The following is a 20,858-nucleotide window of genomic DNA, read 5'->3' as shown; positions in this document are numbered from 1 at the left end:
AAATTCATCCATCAGGTGCCAAGTGATTCCTCCATTCATGGAGAACTGTAGTAGAATAGAGTGAGACCTCTCGGGGGTACCTACAAAGCAGATAAAATGGCATAAGACATACTGTGGTAGCAGTGGGCAGATTATAGCCTTAGCCTATGCTTCAGACATCAGGGCAGCAGCCAAGGCATAGCTACTTAGAGACCTTACAGTCTAAATCCTTCCAAGGCCGAAAGCAATGGCAGGCTAGGTTTTTTTTTTTTTTTAATAAACATTTTCTCAACATAAACACCAAATCCTGGACCTGCACAGGATAATACCTCCCTTTCTCTTTCATATATGCCTCTATATCTTTCTGTATTTAGGAGACAGTGTATCAAAACATTTTGATTATACATGGAAGTACAATTTTACATGGTGTTAAACATTTAACTCTTGGGATAAAAACTAAAACCTACTTGAAACTTTTATTATACCCATAATCAGATTATTTCACAAAATTATTTAGTGAAATATGCAAATTCAGAATGACAAAGAATAGATTTTTAGGTTCACAGCTATTACCAATTCAAAATTTTCATTTGTGTCTCCTTGTGTCTCAGCCTCCCCAGCACTGCAATTACATGCATGTGCCACCACACCCAGCTTCAGTGGCCGGCACAGTGCACTGGGGTTCTGGAGTGGCACAGCATGCAGTACCGGGGATCGAGCCTGGGTTCTTGAGCTTGCCAGACAGGCACTTAGACCACTGAGCTATCTCCCCAGCCCTATATGTTCATTTTAACTTATCACTGCAGCAAGTGCACATGAGCAACGTATTTTATAAGCTACTATCTTCTGGGCCTAAGTCCATGTCACTCTGCAATGGCATTTTGCTGTAGTGTTGTATTTCACTACTCTTTTTTTAAAATTAATTTTTTAAAATGTATTTAGTACAGGGACTACAGGGTCTCACTACACAGATCAGACTCATAGTGATCCTCCTGTTTTCAGCCTCCCAAGTGCTGGGATTATAGGGGCGCACCACCATGCCCCATCTCATTCACCACCTCAGTGTGCCCTGGGGGCAGGGCTGGCACAGCATACCAGGGATCAAACCCAGTTGCTGTGCCTTCCTAAGCAGGTGTTTTAGTCCACTGAGCTATCTGGCCTGCCCACCCCTCCTTTTTTAATGTATTTAGTATAGGGACCACAGGGTCTTATCACACAGATTGGACTCATAGTGATCCTTAAAGTTTAAAATCCTCATAGCCAGAAACTAGCGGTGAGTTAACTCAGGAACATAATGATGAATTTACCTACCATAGAATTAGTGTGATTACTACAGTTATAATAAATCATTTAAAGTCAGTAGTTATCTTCCCCATACATTAAAACAAACAACTGTGAACATTTATGTATACAAATTTATGTTAGATCCTCCCTAACCAAAATTTATGGGTCTTTAAATCTGTGATTGCTTGGCAGAGCGGGAACTATACATGGGGAAATTATCTTGCAGGGAAAAAATGACTTAATACCCATTGAAAGGCTTACCTTTTGCTATAAATCTCAGTGAAAACTGGATGTACATAGTATTAGTGCAATCTAGATCTCTTGTAATAAGCATCCGTAGTCCTTCCTGAAAACAGGCAAAGATGTGTCAGGCAACCTTATTTCATGTGCAAAATTTTCCTCTGATTTTATACACCTAACTTGCATTATCTAAATAAGAATTAAATATAATGACTGAGAAGCAGTCTTCTGACTAGTTCAGAAGGAAAAACCGAGCAATCCTTGTTCCTTGTCTCTGAATGGCCTTCATTTCCTAGGCTTGAGTAACACAACGCATTGTCTCACCTCTAAGTCATATGCCACTGTGACTTTTACAGAAAGTGCTGCACAAATGCTAGCATTAGGGAGCTACAGGCCTTTAAAAAGAATCACCTCCTTTGATCACAGCATGTGGCCAAGGAAGTGAGGGGGAAGCAGGTGGAAAATGTGTTGAGGGCTCCTGCTGGAGGCCAGGAACTAACAGGTAACTTTTCCAGGATCCCACGGAGTGTAAGAAACTCACTACTCCCTCGTGGGTTCTGCCAGCCCCAGGAGGCTCCCATTCAGGCTGCCGCACACCCCCCAGCTGGCCAAGTTAAATAAGGCGTAACTAAGGCAGGTCCCCAGGCCCACGCTGGAATCATTCATGCGGCGAAGACAAGCAACAAGAAAAGAGATCACATTAGCTTTAGTAATTTTTTCTGCTAATTAACTATTTCTGGTTGTCTGGGATTGACAGCTGGAAAGGTTGTTCTCTTCATGTGTACGCAGGGCTGTGGCGACAGCCAGGAAGGCAGGTCTCATTATGCATCTGTCCTAAGGTCCAAATGAGGCTTGCTTTTCAGCTGTGACTTCTGAATGAAAGGACTCTGTCTATGGCTGGGGTGCTAAGTGGACACTGTCAACTGACTTCTTGTTTTTTTTTTGTTTTTTTTTTCTTTTTGCGGTATGGGGGATTGAATTCAGGCCCTTGCACTTGCCAGGCAAGCACTTATTCCACTGAGCTATCTCCCCAGCTGATTTCTTTTTTTCTTTTTGTTTTCCCAGCTGATTTCTTAATTATCCAACTAACAAAAGTCAAATATAGTATCAGCAGCAAGAGCACATTTTTCCTTCTTAACATTTATTCTGTATCATAGTGTTCAATAGCTGAAACAATTTCAAATAGAGCCACTTTGAGAATAGCAGACACATACCGAGTACCTACATCTTGCCAGGTTCTAAAGCAGGGACTTATTTAAAGCACTAATGGCTCCTCTTTAAGAGAAGGACATCATTCGCATGTTGCAAATAAGGAGACTGAAATTCAGAGAGAGATAGTTTGTAAGAGATGGTGGTGGGATTTGAACTTGGGTATGTATGTCAGACTCTGAAACTTAGCCTCTGTTCTTGGTTAAGTCACCAGTGCCTTGTCCGTTAACCTATCTTTTGGTTTCAAGAGAAGAAATTCGGATGATAAATTTAGAATTTGAGAGTTACTTGGTGTCGTAATGGAGAAGCAGCCATATTTAGATCCTCCTTTCAACTTCAGACGCCATAGATTCATACCTCTAGGGCTGAAGGTTCATGTGAAAAACACTCACATTTCCAGATTTGGCTTATCTTCTGCACCTAAGAGTGCTCTGCCTATCTGTGTTCCTCTCTCTTTTCCTTTTTGCAAGCACGAAATTTAGGATTTACGTCTTAGTGGCATGTGGAGGCTGAGGTTACAGTGGAAGGTGCCTTCTTCAGCTTGGAATGAAAAACCTTTGAGGCTGAAAATTCATAGATTCAGCTAATATCTGCTGCTAACATCGAGATAAAGAGATAACTACTTTGTTATTCTCCCTTAATTATGGAATGAAAGTAGAAGATGGTTCTCATGGGCAAGTACAAGTTGCTCATAAAAGGATTCATTTCATATTGCTTTTCAGAGGAGCAATTTTGTTGAAAGTGGGCATGATCTGTAATATGAGGTATCTTTCTTTCATATTTTTAATATTTGATTATAATTGAGCACTTCTATTGTTCAACCCTGCTGCCATATATATTGTGGTTCACACAGATATATTTCTTTGTTCATCTTTTTCAAGGTTCATCAATCCATTTGTGCCAAATGTGAAGAAGAATTCTGCAACCAATGAGGTATTTTAACAGCTGATAGTATTCCCGAATCTATAAAGAGACTATCATTTCTTTTTTTCACGAAAGAATGACTTTCTAGGTCAAACTGCAACCTACCGAATGGCACACACCAGACCGTCTACCTCTTGCAAGGCTCATGGATAATATAGCCCCACATATAACGCTTGGCTGCTCTTGCGTCTGCATGGCTAAAGGGAAAATTTTATACAAGACTACGTGTCCCTCTGTTTATAGGACTAGGTTAATTGTACTGCTTAAAAATTTATCAGGCAAAGATTTTTGAATCATGAAAAGTTACAGGGGTTGCACTCTTCAGTCCTGTCAGCTGCTTCAAGTGAATCAGACCTTAGATGATGAAAACAAGTGCCGAAGCCTTAGACAAGACTAAAGCCAAGAATAAAAATCAGCATTTTCTGCTCTGAAGTGTGCTAAGACCGCAGTTTCTTTGGTTCTTCAAAACTCACAGGGACTTGTAACTGTCAAGCATTTTTCCTTTCTAATTTAAAACTTTTTAGGCATTTAGATTCTAAGAAGGATGAAACCTGGCATTTATTCACTGCAATTGAAAAAGTACCAGGGTGTCTAATTTTCTGAGGGTTAGATATTAGTCACGAAGGTTGTCTCGAGACCCATGCAGGTTTTTCTCCATGGTTTCATTTACACACTTAGATTAGTCAGTAGCCCCTGCAGCGAGGTCCCGGCTGCAGTCTGTGTTCAGACATGAAGATTTGCCAGTGGAGCACAGAGTTTCATCAACTGTTTAACATTTCTTTAGACATGTAGGGCAAAAGGCAAGAATACACTAGCAATGTTCGAGAATGCTGTATTTGACTTAAATGTTTGGTTTTCTTAAAGTTGCCACTACTGGCTGGAAAGAAAGATTTAAAAAAAGGAAGAAAAAAAATGGAAACATCTTTTATAAAACCAGTTTTTAAAATCTTGTCTGATCACCAAAGGAGAGGGAAAATTTTATGCCCAAGTGATTACAAAAGTGACTGCGCTTCATGGAAAGGGAAACAAGGTTTGAGCTTGAAGACAGGAGTAACTAGGAACGAAACTGCATCATCGGAACAGGTTCCGAAATGCCCTTGTGTGGAGCAGCACATAGGAAGGGACCGGCAGGAGTAGAGAGCAGAGAAGCAGAAGCTTATCTGACCCCTTTAAAAATCAGAGAAGTTCCAGATTTGATGGTTTCTCCATTCAGATTCCCTCTTTCCGCACCATACACTTCAGGCCAGAGGTCAGGATGTAAGTTCCCATTGAAGTCATCTTTCAGAATGGAGGGCAGAGGGACAACAGGGACACAGTAGGGTCCACCGAAGCCGCGGTCACACCTAAGGAGAAATGAGAGGGGAAGAGGCATCATTCGTCACCTGTTCACCGGGCTGGCTTTACTGGTGCATTATGTGAAGAGAAGCTGCCAGTTTTATTAACTTACACACAGCGTCCCGCATCACAAATCCCTCGTCCTGAGCACATCCAAGGGCACCCCGAGGCCAGCACGACATTATCGATGGCCCAGGAATCAGCCCCGACTGTGTAGTTGGCCTGGATCCATCTGAATCGTGTCCTGGGAGAACTAACCAAGAAAACACGTCATTGGCTTGGCAGTCCTGAGAGCACAGGGCCGCGCTGCACGTTCCTCTCCCTTGAAGCACCCTCTTCCAGGGTCTGCTTCCCTGTTCCTTGAGACTTCATTTTCCTCCCAAGTAGCTGCTGCTCTTTCTGCTCGACCCATAAAGAGACGAGCAGAAAGCACGCTCCTTAACTCCTTCACCATTTTTTAAAATCTGAGTCTACAGACGTGTGAGATGGAAGAGTCATTTTGAGCTATTGATCTATTATGATTTTGAAATCTAGTAGAATTGTAGCTTTTGCTTTCAGGTTTTTACTGTTGCTCAGTATGGGAAAAGAGATGGAGGGTGACAGACACGAGGAACAGTGGGACTTACACAGCCCAGGCGAGGAGGCCCCCATTGCACTGTTCCCATACGGTTTCTGAGAGGGCCCGCTCTTTCCTGCGAGCATCCGCTTTGGCACGCTCTTTTGCTTCTGACGCTTTGGCTGTCTAAAGCTGAGGACTGGGATGGTGGGATGCATTGCCGCGGTTTCTGCTGTGCTTCTGCCCTGAGCCTTGGAAGACACTGAGGCAACCTCACCACCAGCACCACAAGTCCTGTTCTGTCACCACGAGTCCTCCTCAGTATGACACAGCTGTCAGCACGGGGGCTTTAAGTGGGACCTAACCCGTCCCCACTGTCATGCCTTCGCTGGTTCGCAGCACATGGTCTGCCAAGGCCCAGCACCTTGGATGACGTACGTGACGGACACAGTTGGCACCATCCTCACCTCAGTTTCTGTTTGGGCAGCACTGACTCCTTGAATTTCCACATCAGCTCAGGCTTTTGTGGGTGTCTGGGTTTTGTCCTGGTTCAGAACAGTATAAGTGCTCCCCGGTTCCTCTTTGCCTGGACAAGCCCCGCTCACTCAGACTTAGCTGAGAGACGCTGCCTCCCCTGGGAAGCTCCTCCTGACACCCCCAGTTAGAATCAGGTAGCATCCTCCTGTGTTTCAATAGTGTCTCTGAGAATTAACCTCTGTATCATTTTGTATGATAAATGCTCAGATATCTGTTCTCCTAAATAATATATGTGGGCTCTTAGCACCAGCTTATTCATTTAGCATCACAGTACTTAAAACACAACAAATATTCAATAAATTTTTGTTGATTTAAAAAACAAAGGGAACTGGGCACAATGGCACAGGCCTGCCTTCCCAGCTTCTTGGGAGGCTGAAGCAGGAGGATCTCAAATTTAAGGCAACTTAGTGAAATCCAGTGTCAATAAACAGAAAGTGTTGAGAATACAGCTTGGTAGTAGACCGCTTGCCTTACTTAATCCCTAGTACTAGAAAAACAAAACAAAACAATGAGCTACAGACAAGCATTATATAAAGTTCCGAGAAAGCTATTTTAGAGCAAATATTAATATTTTGGGTTCTCACACTTTCTCCTGCCATTTGGCTATGCGTTTCTGAATCTGAATGGAACCAGGAAAATAGAAACCACTGTAAGCATTTAACACAGAGAGAATTGTACACAAGAACTGGACACATAGTTAGTGGCAGGGCTGAGAGGCCAACCAAAGCAATGAGGAAATCAGAGATTGGCCAAGTCAAGAAGCCACTAGGGGGCCAAGGCTGAAGGGACACAAGTAAGAGACTATTGCTGGTACCCAGGATCAGGTCCCCGGAAGCCAGGGAAAACTGTGACTTTTTCCCTTATTGACCATCTCCTCTCTTGCCAGCCAGTGTCTGCCACTGTCTAAACCTAGCAGGAAGGTGAGGAGTCAAAAAGCCCAGGGAGGCCAGTTTTCCTGGAATTCAGCCCAGCCCAGCCTCGGGGAGAGCACAGCCCCAGGACGACACGGTTTCGAGCCAGCCATCACCATGTACCTTAGCTCCTAACAGATGCTCAAATGACACAAAGGCCTGCTCTGAGCCAACACACCTCTCCAATGTGATCCGAAATGTTGGGGAGGGCAGGAGAGAGACATGATGGCAAAGGTATTCCAAAGAGGAGCTAGCCTTTGAGTTCATACTGTGGTCCTGAGATAAGGCCAAAACAAAAACAAAAAAACCCTGAAGGTACTCTCCTATGTGTGAAGATTTCACATCCCTTACTGGGAATAAATGTCAGTCTGGCATCTGGGTAGAGATGTAGGCTTGCAATAGTTTAAAAGCAGGCTGGTGGGGGTAGGGCTTCACGTTGCCAATGGACAGAAGAGTTGAGCCTGGTAAGACTAGGACTGTCTGGCCACATTTAAATGCTGCAGCCCTCAACAGCTTGCTCTTTTCTTCCTCCTAGCAAATTCTTTGCACAATTTATCATTGAACTGTAATAGAATTCCCTAGTACAGACACAATTATTTTCAAATTAAGTGACAGAAACCTGAAGTTCTGACACTTAGCCAAATGACAATCCTCACTTGGTGGAGGGTGGAAGGTAGACAGTGATCCGCTTCCAATTCTGGAATCTTTCTGAGGTGTAAATTGAACTTTCGGTGTAGTGCAGACAGCCAATGGTGGGAGGGACGCACTCTTCGGTGACGAGATGCCAGTCCTTGCCATTGTTGACTGAGTACTGGAGCTGGATACTGTGGCTGTCACCGAAGGGCTTGCTGCAACCCATGCTCATCTCAAACTGCAGGAAGGTGGATGCTGACACGTGGAAATCCCAGGTCTCAGCGTAACGAGGTTTCCCTACCAAAAAGAAAAAGAAAAAAACAAAACAAAAACAAAACCTGAATGCTTTTTCTTATTTGGCTCTTACAATTGCAGTCAACATTCCCAACAGCAAATGAAACCCATGGTTTTTCTTCAGTACCTCATGCATGTTTTGACTCTTGCTTTGGTACTTATTGTTTGAAAATCTGGAAGGCTGCTAATTTGTAAAGCTTTACCATCGTAACAGAGGATGATATCCTACAGTCTTTTTAATGTATCACTCTGAAGGGCCGGCCAAACAGCTCAGCAGATTAAAGTACCTGCAAGCAGGTGCAGGGGCTGGGGGTTTGATCCCTAGGCCTGCTGTGCCAGCCTGCTCCCGGGGCATGCTGAGATGGCAATCGAGCCTGGGTATGGTGGCACATGCCTGGAATCCCAGCTCGTGGGAGGCTGTAAACAGGCAGATCACTACAAGTCCAATCTAGTAGTGAGACCCTGAACACCCTGTAGGCCCTTCCCTAAAATACAAAAACAAACAAACAAACCAACCCAAAAAACCCAAAACAACAACAGTAATAATAACAACAACAACAAAATAAGTGTGTCACTGTGAAAATAAGTTGGCCTCCCCAACTTCTCTTAGAGGACATTCCAAGTTTTTTTCCCCATGAGCCTCCCTTGGCACAGGCAGTTTGAGTTGTATATTAGAGAGTTTCCTTTTGAATTTCAGTTAATTTAGTCCTCTAGCTAACTCAATATCCCCCCTTTATCTGGTGATAATGTATACCTATGTTTTCCGTGAACATTAGAGCCGTGTCCATGGAGAGACAGTCAATATCAACTTGACCTCCTTGGATTCGATACCAGTTGGCTTGCAAATCTAAAGAGCCATCAAATTTGTCCTGAAATCCAGTTTGAGAGCTGTCATTCATCCCAATAAGGACATCATCTAAAGCCCACTGGGCAGAGTGCTTTCCTGCAATCAGATGAAAGAAAGAGCCGGAGAAGGCTTGTTGTCACATGGCAATCCGAACACCTTCGCAACCATCATTTTAAATCAAATTGCCCAGAAATTGACTGCAAATTAAGATGCGCATAATACGAGACGGGTATGGGTGACGCGTGATCTGGGAGCCACTAGGAAAGTTCTGGCCAGCAGCACCTTACCGTGTTGTGGCTGCCACCATCGGAAAGCTGTTGCAGGCGTCTTGGCTTCCCAGGGCAGGTCAATGGAAATGATCTGTGGTTCCAGGAATGACATGAAGTCCAACTCTCGGAGCAAATGCCAGACTATCCCGTTGTCATTCGAGTACTGAACAACAAGCCCTGAGGTAGAAGACCATAAATTCGGTTACTAGGACAGCTTTCCTCAAGGCAAGGAACAGTATTTTTTAAATGGCAAAAGTGGCAGTGACTTTAAATTGTGTCTCCTCGACTGAGGGCACATTTATCCAGCGCCCAAGGAGTGAATTAGTAGAGCTGAAGGCTCATCAATTTCTTGACAGTTTGTAATGCACCGACTCCCAGTAAATGGAGACAAAAAATATACAAGCTCTCTCAGAGACCACTCAGCTTGGTATGAGTGATGAGGGAGTTAGGAAGGGGACATAAAAATCCACTTCAGACCCTGCACTTGAATTTTAGATTTTGCTCTGAACATTACAAAGTTTCACACCACTCTCATGTGCATAGAAGAAACGTCTCAATCTCCTGGCACTACATCAAGTCGGGCACGATGCTGCCGAAGCGTTAGGCAACAAGCGCTGCGCTGCCTCTAATTCTGCTCACCAAAAGGACCCTCTAACTGGAAGCTTGCATTTGGTTAGACCTTGGTTAGCAAAGCCTGAATGAAGGAAAATCATTAAAGAGCAAGGCAGACCGACCCCTCCCCAGGGCGAGCTCCGTTTTCCTTTCTCTGTGCCACTCTTCTCCCTTCTGATTACTCCACGCCATCCGCCAGTCACTAGGTGACAGGGCCCAGGGAGCTTCACAGCGACGTTGCGGGACCTTGTGCATCACCCCTGCTAACTCTCCCTGAAACGTTTTTCATTTTGAAACAGGACACAGGGGAAGGGATATGCTGGTTGCAGAGGAACAAACTACTAAGGATGAGACAATAGCAATATCCCTGCTGCTCTTGGGAACATATATACAGGGTGCAGAGGGGGTCTCTCTAATTAACTATTCTAAAATTATTCCTAGACTTTGCACAGCCTATTCCTACTTACGACTGGATACACTATTTTCTAAGTCGTCACAGCAATTACTCTTAGTGTGTTACAGTTGCTATTTTTATTTTATCATACTCAAATGCTTGGAAAGTTGTAAGTCATTCATGGTATAAACAACTTTTAAATTTCATTATTATTGATTGCATAGAACTTATCTGTCCCTTTAAGTCATGTGAGATAATGAGTTTACTAAAATAAAGGTTCTGGAAATAGGATAAAATATAGAGCTAAAAGGCAATTGTTCAATGCTAATTAATAGCACAAGGAATTATGATTATGATATGTGACAAGGGATGATGTCTGGGACAATAATGATGACAAGGCTTAAATTTAGCAATCTAAAGTAAAGTGAAGTTACTTGATTTTAAACAAAAGAACTCATCCAACTGAAGGACAGGATAAAAGCGGCTCAAAGCCCAGGGCCTCCTTGGGGGGGCACAGTGGAGCTTCAGGAAGCAAAGGAAGCTAAGCTGCTTGTGGTCTTCAGGCAAGCTGAGGACTCCGGCTGGCCCCAGACTCCAACCCTCCGCGTGTGCCCCGCCCGCCGGGCTGCATGATGCTGGGTGGCTGGGTGCACAGGCTCTTCTGGAGTTAAGCTTTCTTGTGGCTATTAATTTGTGTTAATGTGCTTTAAATTTAATAAGATGAAAACGGGGGAGGGGAGAGTCAAAGAGAGAGACAGAGAGACAGAAAGGGAGGAGGGAGACACGAGGGAGAGGGAGGGATGAAGGGAAAGAGGAAGAGGGGGACAGGGAATGAATGAGAGTTAGCAATACTCTTGCTTGGGGTGGGCTATTTAAAAGGCAGATTACAGTACCGGAAGTGAAGCCTCCTGAGCATAATAGTCATTGACAAATTCTTCCTAGTGCTTTCTATTCAAAGTACAGCCCAAGGCCAGCACCTGAATCCCTCTGGAACAGGCCCTGTCTGTGTCAATTTTAAAAGTATGTCCAAAAATTCTATGACACCCCTCCCTTCAAGAAAAGTTTAACTCTCTTCCTTATGAGTTCAGCTGGGCTTAGTGCTCACTTCTGGACAGATACGGTCGGAGGAGGGGTGTGGGGCTTCTGAGACTAGGCGGTCACTGGAGGCACCGCAGTGGAACTGAGGCTGTGGCTAGTGGTAGAGCCCTTGCCTCACGCGCATCAGGCTCTGGGTTCAAGCCCAACCATCAGAAGAAATACCTGGCCTGTCTACGTGCATATCTACACAGTGAGAACCTAAAGCCTCTTGCCAAAGCCAGAGGAGAACTGAAGCCTTTTGCCAGTAGCCAAATGAATAACCATCGGGGAAACAGATCACGCGGCCCTGGTCTCCCCGCGACTGTGCTCAGCAGGGCTTGATCTTCACCGCGGTCTCATGGGAAACGCGGGCGGAGGCAGAACCACCCGGCTCAGCTGCCAGACCTCGCGATCCGCAGAAATCGTGAGTGCGAATCACTCCACCAGGGTGGTTTGTCAGGGCACTCACCCCCCAGCCCTGTCTATTCAGAATCTGCAGGGCAGCAGATGCGAATGTGACTTCAGACCCTGGAGGTGGAGCCTCCACTTTCCTGCTCTCTAGCTTTTCCAGGAGGATCACGCATTCCCTCAGGTGGCAAAGAGCTGAGCCAGGACGCCCACTTCCAAAGACAAGGCCGGAGCTCCTTCCAGAGAAGCAGGAGAGAGCGGTGGTGGGGTGGAAGAAAGGGGATCAGCAGCCCACATTTCCTACAGTGGCTGAGCCCATCAGCTGTGTCACTTACCACTCTGCACATCTGAACAAACCTAGCCATGCGGGGCACGTCTACAGAGTGTTTAAGGCCTGCAAAACATTTCTCTATGTAAACGACAACTCCATCTGCACTTTGCCAACTCTTGGGAAAACAGCCTAATTTTGACTTTAATTCCAAATATATAAATTGATGCTTCAGCTTGAGTAAGTAAAGAATCTTCACTTTCATCACTGGAAGCAACTCCCTCAAGGGTCTGCGCAGATTTATATGCTAACGAGCGTTGAGTGAAATGCTGAGAAGTGCTTGCAGGAGGGCCAACACTGAGCTGAAGGAAGTGGCTCTGGGCCAGCTGAGAGGCGCTTGCTCCTAAAGGGATCCTCTGGTAGGCCTGTCCCAGGGGTGGACAGCAGCGCTTGTCACCAGAAGGTAAGACAGAGCAGACCTCATATCTATAAGGAGATGGTGTTACTGTACTATGTTTATGTTCCAGGTGTTCTCTTTTATTGCTTATCTACAGATATGGGTACAAATATGGAAATTTCAAGAGTCACACTCGAAAACTTTCCTTAGGTTTCAACTTATTAAATGTCACTTTCTTGATGAGCCCCTACCCAAAGTACTGTATCTAAATCAGCATCTTCCCATGAATAAGTTTACTTTCTATCTCAAGAGCTCGTTTCCTTCTGTCTGGCTCTTGTAGTCCACATTTCCTTGTTTCTTAGATCATTATGTGTGCTGCCGCGGTTGTTCCCCACCTAGCGTGTGGCAGCCTGTGCTTCTCGTCTCCTTTGCTACTCTTTCTCTTTCCCTCTGGCTGACAGCGTCCAAGATCTACTCAGTGGGTGCTTCATTATCTTGAAGGCTGGAATGAGGACTTTAGAAGAGCCAGGAAGAAAATGTAGCACAAGGGAGAAGTCACATTTGAACTCACTGATATTTAGAGGGCTGCTGGTTACTGCAGCATAGCCTAACTCATCATGACTGGTGTGTCTGTCTTTTGGTGGCTTGCGTCTGCAACAAGAACAGTGTCTTGTTTAGAACAGATTTTTAATAAATTTCTGCAGAAGAGATGAAAGAATGTGAAAGGGTCACTAAATTTTCTGACTGCTGCTTCAGTAAGTAGATGATTTAACTAATTATTAAAAATAAGGCTTTGGTTAGTGAAGATATATCCACAGAAGGGTAAAGGTGACAAGCAGGCTACTCTGAAGTTCTATTGGCTAGCAGATATTGCTTGAGTCAGTGTTATTTACTTATTTATTTTTAAATGTATTTGGTACAGTGTGTCACTATGCAACATGTGATGCTCCGGTTTTCAGCCTCCCTAGTGCTGGGATTACAGGCATGCGCCACCACACCTGGTCTCAGTGGTTGGCTTAGCACACGTGGGGTGAGGGCCGGTGTGGCATGTGGTGCAGGGGATCAAACCCTGGTCTTTACGCTTGCCTAAGCAGGTGCTTAGTCTGCTGAGCTATCTGGCTGGCGTTAGTCTGCTGAGCTATCTAGCTGGCCTGAGCCAGTGTTTTTTATAGTCGCATCTGACATAAATACAAGCTTAATAACCTTGCAAAACTTTTCATGTATTGCTTCTGAAGCCGAGGTTTGGAGAAAAAGCTGTCTGAGAAGCCCATGGATTTTGTGCTAAAAACACCCTGAGTGCCACAGGGAACCTTTCCTACCCCCAGGGCTGCTGAGGCCCGTATGTGTCATGGGCTTTGCATTTTGCTCAGAATTGAGCCATCTGAGACTGGAGGTGGAGAGGAGGGCCAGGAGAGGAGGACAGTAGGGTGGTTACAGCACAGACTCTGGAGTTAAAGGGTGTAGCTTCAATCCTATTTATTCATTAAGTGCATGACTGTGGACAAGTTATGTGACTGGCTTGTGCTTCAGCTTCCACATCTGTACAATAGGATTAAAAAATAGGACTTATGACAAAGGGATGCTGTGGAGATGAAAGTAAAACCCTTGGACACAGTGCCACCTATGCCACACATGCATAGTAAAAATGCATGGCACTGGTTTCACTAAGAGAGGTCCCTCCTGCACATGGACTACGGTGCCTGCGATATGCTTGGGAGCAGAGGTAGGGTTTGATGTGCACTCAGTAATGCCCTGCAAGTTTTATCCTCACACAGAATGCCAACATCTCTGCTGCTGCATTTTCCACTTTCCTGTAGGAAGCCATAGAGTTCCTAGAAACAAAGCCTTCTTATCCTGCCTACACTCAGAGTGGTTGTGGTAGTTTTTAGGCATAAGGATGGATGGGAAAGGTTAAAGATCATGGCTCCATGCAACCTTCCTTTCTAGAAGAGGGATAAAGAAAGAGAAGGAACTATGCAAGGGAATTACGGGTTTGCAAAATCCAGGCTGATGTCTGGGAGGAAAAATAACTAATTTGTCACGAGTCACTGCAACTGCTATGGGAAGAGCAGCTTACCTTCATCCCTCGCCCTCGGCTTGATGCAGGTGATACCTGAAGTCTTGCTTCCGATTTGTATATAAAACTGAACAAGCCTGTGGGGGAAATTTCAGTTTACTTACAAATAGTTGAACCTAGAAGAGCTTCAATCCTTTGTATTTTGTAATATAAAGGGAAAAAAAAAACCTCCCACAATTCTCAAGCACTGCTTTTAAACTAGAGATCACAGGGCAGGCAGAAAGAATACTGATATAGTAAGGTGATTCTCTCATCATTTAGGAAAAGCTAATAATGACTCTGAATTTATTCTATATAATAAAATAAAAAAGAAATTAACCCCTCTTCTAGTGTAATTTAATGAGAAATTCTTTAATTCCAGATAATTCCATCATTGGAAACTTAATATAAAAAACTAACACTATGAAGTTGGCTACTCTTTGTGCATGGCCAGATAATTACACGTCTATTATTGATTTAGACTCAATGGTCTCTTAGTGTAATGAGATTATGCCTCCATCCACATGAGCCATTTGCTTGACAAGTACCTTTGAGAAAAGGATGTGGAAAGAAAGGAAAAGGAAAACTAGGAGAGGGTAGCTTCAGATTTTAGAGAGGATGAAGTCTGCAAATTTCAAACTTTTTTCTATTTCCTTCCTTCCAATTCTCAAGTAAATTAATTGATAAAAAGCTATTTTGTTTTAAATGTGCTATTTCTTTTAATCTTAAAAATCAAACAGTTGTATATTTTACCAGTAGGTGTCAGTGTAGATATTTAATACTTCTGAGTAGTTTTAGACACTTTTTTTTTTTTTTTTTTTTTGCTCTGGACCTTGTGCTTGCCAGCCAGGAACCTAAACCACTGAGCTATCTCCCCAGCCCTTCCCAGTAGTTTTAAATAAGTGACTACAAACTTAGAAAATTGAAGATGTATCATTTTTAGACACTGAATTTAAAGTTGAAAACATCTTTGTTTCATAAGCATACATTAAGTATTATATGAACAAATTTTCAAAACAACAAAGAACTTGAGAAAAGCAAGCTAAATGCACACTAGGCACACAGGCCTTAGTGATGATTATGTTGATTAATAAATTAAGCATGATTTTTTTTTGTAGGAACCAAGTATTTGATTTTAGCCTAAAGTTCTGTTTCATGTAACATATCAGAACTACACAGAGAAATTTTATTATGTAAACTTTCAGTATAAGGGTAGACCACATGGTGTGGTGAAGTCTAGCTTAAGGAGAAGCATGTCAACGAGCAGCTTACCTGATATTCCTGGTGTCCAGGGGGACAGTCCTGGCTTCCCTTTTCCCAGGGCCATTGAAGTAGAGAGACCTGCCATCGTTCAGTGTCCCGCAGCCGGTGCCCACCTGGCCGCCGGTGATCTTGTACCACAGCGGGCTGAGCTTGCCCTCAAACCTATCAAACATCTCACTGTGGTTGGGAATGTTTGACACACAGGTTCCCTGGGCGGCTTCAGACAAAGGAGAGATGCTGAGTTGGAATCTCTGAACACCAAAATGTATATTCAAAACACAGGCAAAAAAAGAATTTCCATAGATGTTCCAGGAAGGAAGCTACATGGAAACTCAATCTCACAACTGTCTGTCTGAGGGGATGGCAGTTATTATTATCATCAAAGATGCCACTCTACCTCTGGAATTTAATTTTTTTTTATCAGTTAATAAAGAGAGAGACTGGGAACAACACCATTTCCCAGCTCTTTCTGCTCAGGGGGTTTGTGTAAACTGCAAAATTGATCTTGTCGTGATAAAATGTGCTCACTTGTAGTCCTCCTAGTAGAGCGTTATCAAGGGGAGCTAATCCTAGATTTAAAAAATGCCGCCCTAGAAAGTGCAAGTGACTGCACAGTCCTCACCAGGCTGCTGCACATCTGTCTTTGGTTCCTGGCAGATGCAGAGCAGGGCACTGACCAGCTGGCAAGGGCTTTCTGGAGTTGTCTCCAGGAAAACTTCAAAAAATATTTTTATGCTCATGATGTTTCTCCAGTTTTGGCTTCTCAGCTCAGCTCTCTGTTTATTTTTGCTGTAGTAACATCTAAAGGTGACTGCTCAGAAACTGATTCTTCGGAACACTTTCTTTTGGCAGTCTTGGGTTTATTATTTTCTAATTTCAATGTTTACTTTAAATGTGTAAAATGTTATTCTTTTCTTTTTTTAAAGCAGTATAAAGGGCCCAGGGAGACCCTGCAGGCAAGCAGTGAAGAGCTTGGGCTTGGGTTTTGGGGAACAAGTGTTTGAGTTTGAAGCTCAGCGCTGGCAACTCCTAGCTGCATAACCTGAGTTATTAACCTCTCTGTTCCTCACTTGTGACAAAAGCGAGCAGGGTTTACAGTGCTATGGCACAGGATTATGAGAACTGAAGCACTTATGAGAGTGCCTGGCATGAAGCAGGACTTCAAGCAATGTTCATTCTGATTGCTGTTAATAACACATGAATCCCCTCGGGGAGTGAAATTCATATTATCAGGCTTTCTTCCTGAGACAGCTAGAAGCTCTTTTAGTACCTCCATGTACCCAGATGGCAAATTCCTATAATCCTTAGGCTTATGAGGAATAAACTCAAAATCTACTTCTTTCAAAGAGCATGACATACAGCAATGACAGACGGACACTTTACAAGCAAATCATCAGACCGATATCTCCACCTTACCCGTGTACCCCAAGTCACAGAAGCACACGCCGGAGATGCAGTCCCCATGGCCACTGCAGTAGCTGGGACAGGGCTCGGATATGTAGACTCCATCCAAGCCAAAGGCAGGCACATTCTTCTGGGAGCTGCTCTGCTGGATCCACCGGAATCGGGTCTTGCTGTTGGGAAGCACAGCACATGTGTCCCTGAGTCCACATTTCCCACCAAAGCACCAGAGTGCAGAAGCTTCAAAGGCAGCACCAGAGATTTAATATTTAACTGCATGTCACTGCCTGCTTGATCACACATTTAACCTTCGTAAGATATCTCTCTCGGATTGTGCTCAAATTTTGATTTCTTCTTCAATATAAATCTTTCAGTACCAGGAGGATATTAGGTACAGAAGAGTTTTTCTTTCTTTCTTTCTTTCTTTTTTTTTTTTTAGTAGAAGGGTTTTGATGGCCAGAAGCATGTTATAGATTTTCTTGCATGTTTTCTTACCCCCTCTTCTGTTGGTAACACTAATCAGGAGGATAGTGTTTCCTTTACTTAATAGTTCATATTCTCATAATAATAATTTAATGGGTACTAGAAGAGGCTATTAGGGAACTTTTGAAGTTATCACACACCCAGTCCCCATTGCCATCTCAGGGTACCCTGGGGGGTGGGGTTGGCACAGCACGCTGGGGATCAAACCCTGGTCCCTGTGTCTGCCTAAGCAGGCACTTCAGTCCACTGAGCTATCTGGTCAGTCCCTATCCTCTGTTATTGGGAAAATAGCATGGCAGTATCAGAATGCATTTCTTTTTTATTTTTTTATGGCAGAACCAGGGATTGAACTCAGGCCTTTGCGCTTGCCAGGCAAGTGCTTATTCTACTGAGTCTTCTCCTCGGCCCCTAGAATGCATTTCTTTTAACTCTTCAAGTAACTCAGGAAGTTTGAAAATACTGAACCATAACTCTGGCTTTATTTCTTCATTAATGGTTGGAAAATTTCCAAACTGTAATCAACAATATTATTAGGTTTAAATTTTTTAAAAATCAGATTAATTACCCACTCATACCAGCTTTAGTTTCAGCATGTAAAGAGGAAGGTCAATACATCACAGTATGTCTTTGCTTTCTAATCCAAAATGCATTGGCCTTATTTTTAAAGGCCAAGTAGAACTGAGTGAAAGGAGATTTTGAAAACAAAGCAGACTTGGGGAGATAGCTCAGTAGAATAAGCACTTGCTTGGCAAGTGCAGGATCCTGAGTTCAATCCCTGGTACCCAAACAAAACAAAACAAAACAAAACAAAACAAAACAAAAAACAAAAACAAAAACAAAGCAAAAGGAAAAGGAAAATAATCACAGTTGTCTTCATGCCATGAGATTTGGAGAAATGCCTTCTATTGGAGAGATGAGGCTACTCAGCCTGTGAAGCTACCCTTCATCTCAGAGCCAGTCCATGGATTAGTGGACACCAGAATTTACCAATTCTGTGTCCGCTTTGCAAAAGACAGACTGCATATCTGTGACAAGAGAGGAAAGCATACCGGTTCCCCGATGCACATCCTCTTGGATTACAAGTCACACTTGTTTCTTGTTTTAGGTAACAGAACCTTGAGAAAGATGGAGCCTCAACCACACCATAGAGAGTAACACAGGAGAAAGGGCAGATGCCTTGCCCTCCCCAAGCTCCTACAGCAAGACAAGGGCCTGGCTCTACTGAATGCTCATTCCTGGAAGACATAGGTTCTGAGCTGGGCCCAGAACCACTGAGACGGTTGAAGAACCCCACCTTTGGGAAGAATTTTAGAAGTCGTTTTGGTGAAGGAAGGACAAGCAATGCCCCCTGTCCACTCTTTTCTCCCAGGTTCCTGTCATTTTCATTATAATAATGAAGGAGGGAGGTTGTGCTCTGGCCCAGACAAGCTGGCACCTCTGTTTCCAGATTCTAAGGCTCCTCTAGACCCTAAAAGCAGAGCGCTGTTAAGTGTACCATGAACCTAAAAGACCCAGAAGCTCAGTAGTAAGAAATCCATTTTCAAATAAATAAAAATAAGCTCTAAATAGTTTTTGGTTAAAAGGGTGAGTCCAGGACACAGTGAGTCATAGACGGGAAATCTAGGGGGATGATCAGAATTCAGAGTGAAAGTACAAGACAGGCTTCCGTGTTCCTTCTTAATTTGTGCTAAGTGATTCTGAGCTGGGAGGAAGATGCAGATCAAATGGACCAAGGCTTCTCGATCCTGACATAAGCCTATTTTGCTTCATTTTCATTTCTTCAAGATGTGCCTGTTCCTGACACCTGTTGCTACCCTGCTCTCTTCCCAGTGACAACCTTGGGATTGAGCACAAGTAATTTAGCAGACTCAGTGTTGCTGGAATAAGAAAAATTTGTGAAGAATTCATTTTGAAAATAAGTCAGAGAGAGGGAGAGGGAGAGGGAAGTAGGGGAGAGATAGGGGGGGAGAGAGAGAGAGAGAGAGAGAGAGAGAGAGAGAGAGAGAGAGAGAAATCAGACCCAGTCCTAGCCCAGGCCCGGTGAGAGTGTGGGACAGCTTCTGGCTACCTTGTGCTGGCGTGACCTACTGGTCCCAGCCCAGGTGCAGCATGGGTGACACCCTCTTGCACCCTCTTGGGATGCCCCCATCACTCCATAGTACCCCCACATACCCCACTCACAGCGTAGGAATTTCTGTCACATTATGGGAATCCCCAGATCCAGTCCTAGTCCAGGCCTGGTGAGTGTGTGGGAGAGCTGCCTCTCTCCCCTACTCCACCTTGTCCCCTCCAGACTCAGCTCAGACCTGGCATACAGGCCTGGGGTGAAACCCTGCAGCTGCAATCCCTGCAGAGAGTGTAGGGGACAGAATCAACCAGCTAGTCCAGGAGCAGAACATCTTGCCAGAGGAGCACAACAGATTCACTCCCAAGGGCAGCAGCGGGAAAGAGCTGAGCACAGCAGCTAGACCCAAGCCAGGCACAGCTGGATAAATCCAATCTTTGTACATCAGCACCTGAACTTCAGTACATGCTAAGGTTATAACTGCACCAAAGCTCTACAACAAAGGTCAGAAAACAGTGCTACACAAAATGACAACGAGAAGGAGCAAAATGCAATCTCAGAACCCAAGCCCATTCATAACAAGTGTAGAGGACACTAACACAGAACAAATTGGGAATCACATAGCTGAAAGCAATGAATCAATGGCTTCTGAAATAAAGAAACAGCTGCAGAAACGTATAGAGGAACTCAGATTAAAAATGAAAAAAGAAATCCCTGAATTAATAATATCTGCAGTAAAGAATCAAATGAGGAAACATATGGAGGAAACCCAATGCCCACCCAGAACAGTGCAAAGGACATTATCTGAGCTCAAATGTATGAATTAATAGCATCGATAGTAAATGAGCAACAGCAGAAAGTCATAGAGGAACTCAAAGTAGAATTCTTTTCTACTAGCTCAGCTCAAATGTACAAATTAATAACGTCGATAGTAAATAATCAACAGCAGAGAGTTATAGAGGAACTCAGAGTGGAATTCTTTTCTGAAATAAAAAAAGAATTCTCAGCACTCATAGCATCTGAAGTAAAGAATCAACTACAGAAACACAGGGAGGAAACCCAATCTGAAAAAAACACTACAGTATAAGAATTAATAACCGCTTCTAAAGAAGACATTGATAAAAAAAATAGAGGAGATTAGAAAAATGACAGATTACTTGAATGAGCAATACAGGAAAGAAATAGATTGCATAAAGCAGAGTCAAAGAGATATAGAGAAAATTAAAATCTCAATCACAAGCTTGCAAAACCATTTAAGTGAAAGTGAAGAAAGAGTTTCAGATCTTGAAGATGCTGGTGCAGCTAGTGAAAAGGTAAGAAAGGATCTCTTAAAAACAACTAGGATGCAGGAAAAAATAATCCAACACCTGCAAGATGATGCAAAGATGAACAATGCGAGACTAATAGGCATCAATG

The 20,858-nt window shown here is 43.7% G+C and overlaps 1 protein-coding gene across 1 annotated transcript in view; it reads right to left on the bottom strand.

The window, feature by feature from the left end:
• Positions 1-20,858, bottom strand: part of Reln (reelin) — a 493,244-nt gene that overhangs the window by 72,713 nt on the left and 399,673 nt on the right. The window contains exons 29-38 of the mRNA XM_023724314.1: positions 16,910-17,067; positions 15,503-15,710; positions 14,252-14,328; positions 9,037-9,195; positions 8,657-8,845; positions 7,632-7,905; positions 5,084-5,224; positions 4,802-4,979; positions 1,525-1,609; positions 1-80 (exon numbers count right to left, since the gene is read on the bottom strand). The exon at positions 1-80 is cut by the window's left edge and continues 31 nt beyond it. Coding sequence (XP_023580082.1) covers positions 1-80; positions 1,525-1,609; positions 4,802-4,979; positions 5,084-5,224; positions 7,632-7,905; positions 8,657-8,845; positions 9,037-9,195; positions 14,252-14,328; positions 15,503-15,710; positions 16,910-17,067 — 1,549 coding nt within the window. The remainder of the gene's footprint in view (positions 81-1,524; positions 1,610-4,801; positions 4,980-5,083; positions 5,225-7,631; positions 7,906-8,656; positions 8,846-9,036; positions 9,196-14,251; positions 14,329-15,502; positions 15,711-16,909; positions 17,068-20,858) is intronic.

Source organism: Octodon degus, unplaced genomic scaffold (assembly GCF_000260255.1).
Source record: "Octodon degus isolate 3935 unplaced genomic scaffold, OctDeg1.0 scaffold00108, whole genome shotgun sequence".
Classification (NCBI taxonomy): Eukaryota; Metazoa; Chordata; class Mammalia; order Rodentia; family Octodontidae; genus Octodon; species Octodon degus.
The sequence above is the reverse complement of the archived record's forward strand: the minus strand, read 5'-3'. Positions and strand labels throughout refer to the sequence as shown.